General features: G+C 31.5%; 2 protein-coding genes across 4 annotated transcripts; one reads left to right on the top strand and one right to left on the bottom strand.

Moving 5' to 3' along the window:
* The first annotated feature begins 1,530 nt into the window (after positions 1-1,530).
* LOC111292395 (putative E3 ubiquitin-protein ligase RF298) lies at positions 1,531-5,837 on the top strand. Of its 3 annotated transcripts, none has more exons than XM_022884776.2 (4): positions 1,531-1,650; positions 1,923-1,969; positions 2,204-4,361; positions 5,147-5,837. In XM_022884776.2, exons 3-4 carry the CDS (start codon positions 2,211-2,213, stop codon positions 5,687-5,689), a joined length of 2,694 nt encoding a protein of 897 aa, XP_022740511.2. In that variant the 5' UTR covers positions 1,531-1,650; positions 1,923-1,969; positions 2,204-2,210; the 3' UTR covers positions 5,690-5,837. The 3 variants fall into 3 exon arrangements, with proteins under 3 accessions (XP_022740511.2, XP_022740520.2, XP_089601252.1); XM_022884785.2 differs by having other exon boundaries at positions 5,133-5,837; XM_089745126.1 differs by lacking the exon at positions 5,147-5,837 and adding an exon at positions 4,486-4,647.
* Positions 5,838-8,321: 2,484 nt separating this feature from the next.
* Positions 8,322-9,569, bottom strand: LOC149514195 (uncharacterized). Its single transcript, XM_089745125.1, has one exon. The coding sequence runs from the start codon at positions 9,422-9,424 to the stop codon at positions 8,852-8,854; it is 573 nt and encodes a 190-aa protein (XP_089601251.1). The 5' UTR covers positions 9,425-9,569; the 3' UTR covers positions 8,322-8,851.
* Positions 9,570-11,325: the final 1,756 nt, after the last annotated feature.

The following is an 11,325-nucleotide window of genomic DNA, read 5'->3' as shown; positions in this document are numbered from 1 at the left end:
AAGGATTAGTTTAATTAATAAAGATAGAAACTCTTTTTTTTTTTTATTTCATATTTAATTTTTATGAAAAATAGTTTAAAAATAAATTTATCAATATACCATGTCCAAAAACAAGTATACACATTTAAAATCGTTCAAAACGAAAATTAAATCTAAACAAAGTTTGAAATAAAGATGTCAATAAGTAGGATATGGAATACATAGAGCATTCTTCATCTTCATTCCCGGACTTTTATATTATACTCGTTTTCATATCCCTACCCAATGAGTATTTCAAAGACATCCCCATCCCTGTGGATGTTTAATGTGTATAGATAATCTTCATACTTATAGCTTCTTAAAATATAATAATAACTAATTTTTTGGGTTTTTTTATTTTTATCTTACAAATAAATATAAATTAATATATAATTTTTAATAAAAAATATATTAATTTTAATTAATCTAAAATAATAATTTCTATTATGTAAGCAAAAATTATTTACTAAATATATATAAATATATATAATACAGATACAAGGTAGATTTAGGGATGGCAACGGATCGGGTCGGGGCGGGTTTTTGCTTGCCCCGAACCCGATTTTAAATATATAATACCCGAACTCGTACCCGTACCCGACCCAAAATTTTTTTTATTTTTAATATCCGAACCCGACCCGACAATATATAAAATTAAATCCGACCCGACCCGACCCGAAATTAATGAAATATTATTTTAAATATAAATATAAAATTAAATATATATAAATATATATAATTAAATATATAATTAAAAAAATAATTTTTTTATATATATCGGGTCGGGTAGGGTTGAGTTTGCCTAAAACCCGACCCTAACCCGAACCCGAAAATTTTTTATCCTACCCGACCCGATACCCGATTTTCAAAAAAAAAAAAATCGACCCTAAGGGGTCGGGTCGGGTCAAAACCCGACGGGTTCGAGTCTTTTTGCCTTCCCTAAGTAGGTTCTATATTATTCGTCTCAATTCTCATGCTCAATAAAAATTTAAAATCATACTTATCACTACTTCCATTCTCATAATATAATACATATCTTCATATTTATTTAGATAATTCAAATAAAAAAATTAAGTTTTTTTATTAAATATAAGTAAAACTGACATTCTACTTGAAATATGTCATATATCTTTGATTGTATAATAAAAATGTTTTAATTTAATTATTTCTACCTATAATTTATTAATGTAATTTGATTTTAATTATTCTCTTTAGATTTCAAATTCAAGTTCATAATGTAACCTAAAAAACAAATTGAAATTCAAATGGAATTGAGATACATAAACCATCTTTTAAGTATTTTCTCAAAAAAAAAAGAAAAATCTTAAGTATCTTTAGTGTTTTTCATTTTTTTTCCTTGATTCATTTTCCATTTTTTTTCCACAAAATAACAAAAATTCAAACCCATGCCTAATTTTTCCTTAACCATGGTTAGTTTAGGAAATTGAATTAGTAAACCATGGTTCCATAAACATTAATAGAAAAAAAAAACCAAAAAACTAAAATAAAAATAAGCCAAAAAAAAAAAAAAAAGAAGGTCTGTCTCATATATATTTTCTCTTCCATTTCACCGATGCTCTGAGATTCGTCTTACCTTTGATTTTTGCTCCAACAATTAAGGTTACAACCAGGGTATGTTTTTCGATCATCGAAAGCTGATCGTAAATCAAATAAAAGGATATTTTATTACCTCGGCAGTGACTCAATCGATTTCATTTTTGGATTTTTTTATCTATTGACTTGTTTTTAATATAGATTAGATTATATATTTAAAATTGATAGATTGAAAATTTTCCGTTTTACAGAGTGGGTATTTGGTGAATGCGTTGATTAGTGAATTTTGGAATCTGGGTACTCTTTTTTTTATTATTATTAATTGATTGAATTTTTCCTTTTTGTTGCAGATTTTTTTATTTTTCGTATTGTCAATTTTGATACTTGAGATATAAAGGTACGATTTTTGTCCCTTTTTTGAATGGTATAATATGATATTTTACTATTTTTTGTTTGCTAGCGAATGATCTAATGAGCTGATTATGTAATCAGTTCAAATTGGAATTTTGGATTTTGGATTTTAATTTTTGTTGTGTGGGGTGAAATGGGTCATTGGGTAGTTTAGATTTTGCATTGAGGATTGATAAATAGTTTCATAAATGTATTTTGATTGTTATTGTTTTGGATGCAGCTTAAAAATGGCATCAGTGATTCTTAAAGGTGGTAGTAGTTGTAGTGGCAATCAAGTGTCTCCGTTGATATCAATTCAAGAAAAAGGTAGTGGAAATAAGAGAAAGTTTCGGGCTGATCCGCCTATAGGTGATCCAAATAAGATTATAACTTCACCTCAAAATGGGTGTCCAAGTTATGAATTTTGCGCTGAGAAGGTAGAATTCACCAGAGTCCATGGTCAAGCTAGTGTTTGTGACTTGTGTGGTGTTAACCAAGATCATTCAGATGGATTAAAACTTGACCTGGGATTATCTAGCATGATAGGTTCTTCTGAGGTTGGTCCAAGCGGGCCTAGAGCAGAACTAGAAACAGATGAATCTCAAGATGCTGACTGGAGTGATCTCACGGAAGCTCAGCTAGAAGAACTTGTTTTGAGCAATTTGGATGCAATGTTCAAAAGTGCAATAAAGAAAATTGTTGCTTCTGGTTACACGGAAGAAATTGCTACTAAGGCAGTCTTGAGGTCTGGCCTTTATTATGGTTGTAAAGACACTGTCTCAAATATAGTGGATAATACTTTAGCATTTCTTAGTAGTGGCCAAGATGCTAATCCTTCAAGGGACCACTGTTTTGAGGATCTACAGGAGCTGGAGAAGTATATATTAGCTGAACTGGTTTGTTTTCTTCGAGAAGTTAGGCCTTTCTTCAGCACTGGGGATGCAATGTGGTGCTTGTTGATTTGTGACATGAATGTGTCACACGCTTGTGCTATGGATGGTGACCCATTGGGTGGTTTTGTTGGCAATGAAGCTTCTACTGAGAGTTCTTTTACTCCTAACCAACCCCAGTTGAAGACAGAAGCCAAAACTTCTGAATTGAATCTTCCAAATCCTTGTAAACCTGTTCCTTCCATTCCTTGTTCTCATAGTTCTGTGCCAGAGGTTCCATCTATGGGAATCAATAACACAGTAAAATCTAAGAATTCCCTTGTTCTAAGTGGTATAGTCTCAGAGAAAGAGGGAACGAACTCCATTTCTGATAGTGCAGATAAAATTTTCAGTGCGGCAGGAACATCTCAATCTTCAACCCTGGAAGACAAGTTTGTGGGTAGTAGAAAGATTCACTCTACCAAAAGAGAATATATTCTTCGGCAGAAGTCACTTCATCTGGAGAAAAACTACAGGACATATGGATCTAAAGGGTCATCGAGAGCTAAACTAAGCGGTTTGGGAGGTTTAATCTTGGACAAGAAACTAAAATCTGTCTCTGACTCCACTACTGTTAATGTAAAAAATGCATCCTTGAAAATTAAGGCAATGGGAGCTGATGTTCCTCAAGATAATGGGAGTCACAATCTTTCAGTCAATCCGGAACCCTCTTCTTCTGAAACATTTTGCTTAGATAACGTTAATAACATTTCTGCAGTGCCTAAGACCAATACAGCAACCACTTCTCCAGTAAATATGCCACCCGAATTACCACCTATCAATAACCCACCTGCATTATCAACTGCTGATACTGAGCTTTCCCTCTCATTGACGACCAAAAGCAATTCGATTGTAGTGCCTCCTGCTTCTCATTCTGAGCCTGCTTATTTGAGCTATGCTGGGATGCCATATGATAAATCCCTGGGGCAGTGGTTCCCGCAGGATAAGAAGGATGAGATGATTCTGAAGCTGGTTCCTAGGGTGCGGGAACTACAAAATCAGCTTCAGGAATGGACAGAGTGGGCCAATCAAAAGGTTATGCAGGCTGCTCGTCGACTAAGTAAAGACAAAGCTGAACTTAAGACTTTGAGGCAAGAGAGAGAAGAAGTTGAACGGCTTAAGAAAGAGAAGCTGAGTTTGGAAGAAAACACTAAGAAGAAGCTCATTGAGATGGACGGTGCATTGTTGAAGGCTAGTGGGCAGGTGGAACATGCTAATGCTACTGTCCGTAGGCTTGAGGTGGAAAATGCAGCACTACGGCAGGAGATGGAGGCTGCAAAATTACGTGCAGCAGAGTCAGCAGCTAGCTGTCTGGAGGTATCAAAGAGGGAGAAGAAAACACTGATGAAAGTTCAGTCTTGGGAGAAGCAGAAAACCTTGCTCCAGGAAGAGCTCATGTCTGAAAAACGCAAGGTTGCTCAACTGTTACAGGAATTACAGCAGGCCAAAGTTCTCCAAGAACGGCTTGAGGTATGACTTCAAGAAAGTTTAATTTCCAAGCGTTTATTTATCTCTTCTTTCTCTCCCCCTATTTTCTCCTCATATATAAACAAGAGGTAATCCTTGATATATTATAATAAATTTCTACCAACAGCTTTGTAAAAATGAGACTTGGTGAGGAAAGCATCCATTGCTTGATGTAAACAGTTCAGATTTCTGAGAATCAACCTGATTACACTTTTATGACATGCAAATGCAAAATGTAAAAGATATGTTTTTGCTAGTAAAAGGTAATGCGAATGCAAAGAAAAGGGTATCTTCAGATTGTCCATTGTATGGCATGCCAGAAGAGTATAGTTTTACCAAAATTTCTCCAGATATGTGGGCCAATTCTATACTGAATTTTTTCATTTTAGAATATTTATTACTAGAATTTTTTGTTTGAACTTTGATGCCAAATTTTCTGAAACTAAATTGGCAGAAACTAATATTTGCTACATCTTAACTCTTATTTCATATTATGTCCTAACATTTGGTTGGTGGAGTTGTCGTCTAGCATATTCAGTTCACCTTACAAATTTTCCCACAAATTTTCAAGCTTCTTCCAAGAATATTTCTATGTGTTCTCAATTGATTGGATATAACATAGCATTTGTATGGTTTCAATCAAGCCACCACTTATATCAGGATTTTGAGGTATGCCGCTAGTTTGTTAAAAAAAAAAAAAAAAGAGCCTTTGCTGTCTGAGCAGGTGTTTCTTTTAATTATGGCTTATGCTATGGCCCTGTTCTCATTGTAAAGGAAAACTATCACAGGCTAGATGGCAACAGGAAGAGAAGGCAAAGGAAGAAGTTCTTACTCAGGCTAGTTCAATAAGAAAGGAAAGAGAACAAATTGAGGCTGCTGCAAAAGTAAAGGAAGATATGCTTAATTCGAAAGCAGAAACCAGTTTGCAGAAGTACAAAGAGGATATTCAGAAACTTGAAAAAGAAATCTCTCAATTGAGACTGAAGACAGACTCATCAAAAATTGCTGCACTTCGAAGGGGCATTGATGGAAGTTATGTGGGAAGATTTACAGATAGCAGATATGGCACGGCCCAAAAGGAGCCTCAGACCATTTTTATCTCAGAAGTGGTGACAGATTTCCAAGACTTCCCAGGAAGAGGAGGTGTGAAACGTGAACGTGAATGTGTAATGTGCCTATCAGAGGAGATGTCTGTGGTTTTCATGCCATGTGCTCATCAGGTAGTTTGCACTACATGCAATGAGCTCCATGAGAAACAAGGTATGAAGGACTGTCCTTCTTGTAGGAGTCCCATTCAGAGGCGTATTCCTGTACGTTATGCTCGCTCTTAATTCTAGTTTTGAAGTGAGTTGAGTGTTCTGAATAATGTTTGTGGCACTCCTTTGATCTGAATAATGCATTTGAGTTGCACCCTTTGAGAGTTGAGACAATTTGAGTTGGCATTACAGTGCAATGTGATGCTTCATTTCCTTTTTCCAATCTCTTTTTAAATTTTTAATCTACCCTTAAATTCTTTAATATTTATCTTTCCGAAGAAAACATTTATAACACACAATCTTCAAACGATTATTTTAATTTCAATAATACGTCAACTAATTCAAAAGTCGGTCTGTTTATTTTTTTAATCTTTTAAGCGAGTTAATAATAAGTAAAATTAAAAAATAAAACAAAAAGCCTATCTTAAATGAAACTGAAAAGATATTATTATATTACATGTAAACAAAATTAAGACACATTAACCAGCATTGGCTTTAAACGATCATTGATTTCAAATTAAGCTTTGTCTCCTTTGCGTTGTCTTTGTTTTATTAAAGGTTTAAACATTAATAGATTAAACTAGTTTCTAATGTACAGATTATTCAATATATTATTATAATATATATACATATATAATATGTATGATATGCATACATTTATGTTTAATAGAATTCGAAGTATATAATGGGTATAATAATATAAGAAAATCATTGAATTATTTCAGAGTTTCTTTCGATTTATTTTTTCTCAAATCATTTCAAGGACGCATTTGCATTTTCTTCTATCGATTAGGTGCATTCGAAAACTTTCTCCTTAAAAAAATTAAAATTCTCTTTCCCAATCGATTGCATGAATTCCTAAAAAAAAAATCGTTAAAAGGTTGTCAATCGATTTTTAAAAGATAATATTAAAAAATTAAATTTGAAGAAATTTATTTAGAAAAGTCAAACTAAATGTTGAGAATCCTAATAAAAGAATCGCTTTCCTTGTACCTAAAACGATGGAGACTTTTCTATAGGAAATTACGAAGAAAATCAAGAACAGACTTATCACACCTGACTCAGCCTAGTCCAAGGTCAAGAACTAATACTAGCAGTACTATACAATGCATTAAACTTTGGAAGCAACATCCTTTGTTGGCAACTACTTTGAATAATTTTCACATAGCCCCAATCTTCCGTCGTCGTTTTAATCACCAACATCAATTTTACCCAAATGGTAAATTTTATTGTTATTTTAAACCTAGAAAATCAATTTGAAAGCATGTTAACAAAATTGAACATTGAGTCGCAATATAATGGTACATTTAACTTTAAGTTTTAACGTTAATAATGGCTAAATCAAACCTATTTATTATCATATATCTATGAAGTAATCTATAATCCTTACCATAAATTTTGATGATTTTTTTCTAAAAAATAAATTTGATTATTTAAAATACGATATAATAATATAATACAAATAAAAGATACGAAAATAATATGATTTAAATTTTAAAAAATATATAAAAATAAATTTATTAAAATTAAAAAATTATATTTTATATTTTTGTATTGACATAAACTATGATATAATTTTTTTATAAAATATAACATTAATATAATATTTTATACAACATAATAACATAAATTATCACACATATTAAAAAATCATGTATTTATCAGCATGCAAACAATAATTGAAAGTCCTCAAATTTATGAGCATTGGATTTTTGTGTGTTGCATGCATGGCTCAAATTGAGGTGAGATAGAGTACCCATGACGCATGGTTAGGAGTGTAATTGAGCCGAGTCGAGTCGAATAGTGAGAAGTTCGAGCTCGACTCATAATTCGGGACTCGATATTCAGCTCGAGTTCGATCAAATTTTATTTTTCTAGCTCGAGTTCGATTCGTGATCGAATTTAAGTTACTCGAACTCACTCGATTAAGCTTGATTCATATGTAAAAATAAGCTCGATTCGTATACTCGACATGAATGCGATTATTCATGCTCGAACTCTTAGACTCGAAATATTTTATTAATTAAAATAATAAAAATATATTTAAATATAAAAACTCGATTAGGCTCATGAGCTACTCGAGTCAGATATAAAAATATTCAAATTCGATTCGATCGATAAGTAAGATACTCGAGCTCGAACTCGATAATAATCGAATCGAATTCAAATTTTTTTTGAATTGAATCCGAATAATTTACAAGTACTAATGTATCATTTACGTCCCTAGACATGACCTTGCCTTTGTGCATAAATTTGGACAAGACATAATTTTATGTTTGCATGGCTTAAACTGCAGCTGCTGTTGCTGAATTCCTCTGAGAACGTTTTCCATTTCATTTAAGATCTACAAATTAATTGTTAAAAAAAAAAAATAATAACCAAGGAAACTTTGAAACATAAAAAGATATGTCTACATGGATGCAAGTAATTAAGGTCAAAATTTGGATGCAAAACACTCATACTCGAATTCTCATAAATTTTTATCAAAAATAACTCAAATAAAATAATTTTCTTTACTCTTAAACTTTTGTTGTAAAAAAAAAAATCACAGAAAAAGATTAGTATCCAAAAATTTAAGGCTAATGACTAATGAAAGGATTTCACCATCATATTGTTTTATGATTTAAAGTTCAGTTTTTAAGAAGCCCCACTTAGGGACCAGATTGCAAATCTAAAAAACTTGAAAGAAACAAAAGCGAAAGAGAAATAAAAATTAAACATCTAGAGATCTATTAACAAGGGGAGATTTCAAGAACCCCCTCTTTACAAAACTACAACAGAAGAGGAAATCTATAAAAGAAATCTGCTCAATTTTCTCCCTAATTTTATCTTTTTCTTGACAACAAAGGGACCAGATTGCATATCTCTCATACAATTTTTTCACAACAGAGCAGAAAACATTTCACAGCCAACAACTATTATTCCCATAATATTACAATTCAACCCCCTTAATTTTCCCTTTTTTTTTTTCATCATACCCATAAGAGAAGACAGCCCCATCCTTTTTTAACCCTTAAACAGTTAAAACTGATATAACAACAAGAAGGAATATTATCTAATCGCCCCTAATATTTTCTCAGAATTCCAAAGCCGTCCACCGTTTTGAAAAAAATATCGCGGAGGAAATCGGATCTTGAAAATTCCGGAGAGATCTAAACAGAGACGAAACGATCAAGAGAGATAGAGAGAGAGGGCTTTCCTCGGACCCAAATCTAAATTTGGATCTGGTTTCGGATCTCAGGGATCGAGCCCGAGTAAACGCCTGAGATCCCTAGTAGCTGAATCATCAATCGAAACCTGTTTCTTCTTCGAGAAAGACGGCAAAGGAAGCGAACTCGGGGCCGGAGAGACAGCAAAAGCCGATCCGGCGTACACGTCGGATTTTCCGGCCACCGGAGACTTAATATCCACAATTTTGATATGTTTTGAGACTATTTGAGGATCCGCACCCGAAACAACCAACCCGTCTTCCCTTCCACCGTTGTTGCTCTTGATCTTCGAATCCAACGACTCTCCCTTTCTCAAAATCGTAACCTTCTCCATCATAACATTGTTCCTCACCGTCTTCAAGTCATCAGCAGAATTAAATCTCTTCGAAATCACCTGCTCCGACCCGACCCGCTTCCTCTGAACGGGTTTCCTGTTAAATCTACCATTTCCATTGTTGCTATTGCTATTATAATAATAACAATAATAATAATAATTAGGGTTAAAGCCACCATTTCCATATCTCCGGCGAGAACAAGCTGTTGGAGCAACCCGGATCCGTTCGATCAAACAATCCTGCGGCCGTAAAACTTCAGTCCCCATATTAATTTACGAAAACACCCCCAAAAATCTAAAAACAAACTGAGATTTAGGGGAAACCAAAAGATGAAAGGAAGGTAAATTCCCTTCCTTTCTTTTTTTTTTTTTTTGGCTCTGCTGTGATATGATCTGTTTATACGAAAGAGATAAGGGAAAGGAAATATATAGGGGGAAATGGACGAAATGGCGAGGAAAAGGGGGAGTGAGTGTGGGACGGGTTCGGGGTGAGCTTCTTTGAACTTGGTCTTGGTCTTTGTGTTCACGCGTCAGGATTCTCAGGAAGGTCCCTTCATGCCGGGTGGCTCGGGTTTGGAGTGACCGGGTCCATGTCAGATGCGACCCCAACTAAAAAGAACTGTATGTTATAACGGAAAACGTTAACTGACTGGGTGTGAACTTTGAAGTTCGTTTGGTTGACGTTAGGAACGAGAAAAAAATCAATAAAATTAAAAATTAATTTCAAATTATAATGTTGATTTAATTTAGATTTTTTTATTTAATATATATTAAATTTAAATATTAAATATATAAAAATTTGGATCAAATTTTGAATAAAAAAATTGAATGAAATCGAATTATATATATATTTAAAATTTTTATAAAATAAAAATAATAATTTTATGTTAAAATTTTATATTTAAATAATATATAAATTAATAAATTGCAAAAATTAATAAATTATATCAAAATGATAAAATTTATTTTAGATTGAATTAAATTAAAAATTAATTCAAATTTAAATTAAAATTTAAAATTTTATAATATTATATAATATTAAAAAAATAAATCAAATTTTATTCGATTGGAATCGCTCTTGTTAATGAATTGTGGTTAGTGAATTTAATGTTTGGGGGGATAACGGAGGTTTGGAGTCGAAACGGTTAGCTGTCCGGTTGTAAGATTTTATTTGAGTGACGGGCCCACATCAGTAATGACGTTGCTTCTTTACATTGTGCCCATAAATCAATTTCTTTCCTTTATAAGTTATGAATGTAAAAAAGGACAAAATCTTGCCATAAAGTCTATTATACTAAAATATTTTCCAATTTAACAATTAAAAAAGTTATTTAATAATTTTGCTAGCAATTATAGTAATAACTTTAACAATTATTTTTTTTAACAAAATTCATTATTTTTATTAATAATTTTATGATTGTATTTATTTTTTTTACAAAAAAAAAATTGCAACTTGAAAATAGCTAAAGGTATTGTATTTAATTATCAGTTTTTTTTTTTTTGCCAAAAATTATTAAATCTAGGATGCGTAAAATTTAGAGTATAAAATTGACAATTTTAACACAAAATAGGTTAGTTTGGTTTGAGAAAATATTTTTTATTTTTAGAAAATAAATCTTATTTTTTATTTTTTATAAAAATTCATTTAATAAACAAAAATAAAACTTATTTTCTAAAATGCAAAAATAAGAGAATAAATAAAATATTCAATAATATTACTATTAATGTCTTTTAATTATAAATATAATATATATTTATTAATTAATAACATTAAAAGTATTCAAATATGGTAACTTGCAAGATATAAGTAAAAAATAATGTATAACTCTTATTTTGATAATTAAAATATTTTTTTTGTTTTCATATTTCAACCCATTTTCATTTTTATTTTCAAAAAATTTGTTTTTATTTTTAATTATCACATACATTTTCACTCTTATTTTTTGTTTTTCAAAAATATAAAAACAAAAAATAATTTTATTTTTTAAAACCAACTACTATCTAAATATGTTGACAATTTTTTTTTTTTTTTTGCATCAGGTGGTCAAAGAAAATGAAAATGTTTATATCTCGCTATTCCTAGTCGTATTTGGATTTGATTCACTTTTTACTTGACTTAATTAGCATTGAGTAAATATGATAATTTGTGTTATCGTATTATATAAAAT

The sequence above is a fragment of the Durio zibethinus genome, chromosome 16 (assembly GCF_047325235.1).
Source record: "Durio zibethinus cultivar Kanyao isolate XHJ-2024 chromosome 16, ASM4732523v1, whole genome shotgun sequence".
NCBI classification, from domain to species: domain Eukaryota; kingdom Viridiplantae; phylum Streptophyta; class Magnoliopsida; order Malvales; family Malvaceae; genus Durio; species Durio zibethinus.
This window is presented reverse-complemented; position numbering and strand designations above follow the sequence as displayed.

Excerpts from the sequence above, each read along its gene's own strand:
- LOC149514195 (XM_089745125.1), bottom strand. The coding sequence starts at position 9,424 with ATGGGGACTGAAGTTTTACGGCCGCAGGATTGTTTGATCGAACGGATC.
- LOC111292395 (XM_022884776.2), top strand. The coding sequence starts at position 2,211 with ATGGCATCAGTGATTCTTAAAGGTGGTAGTAGTTGTAGTGGCAATCAA. Across the intron at positions 4,362-5,146 it reads TTCTCCAAGAACGGCTTGAG|GCTAGATGGCAACAGGAAGA; the intron begins GTATGACTTCAA and ends AAACTATCACAG.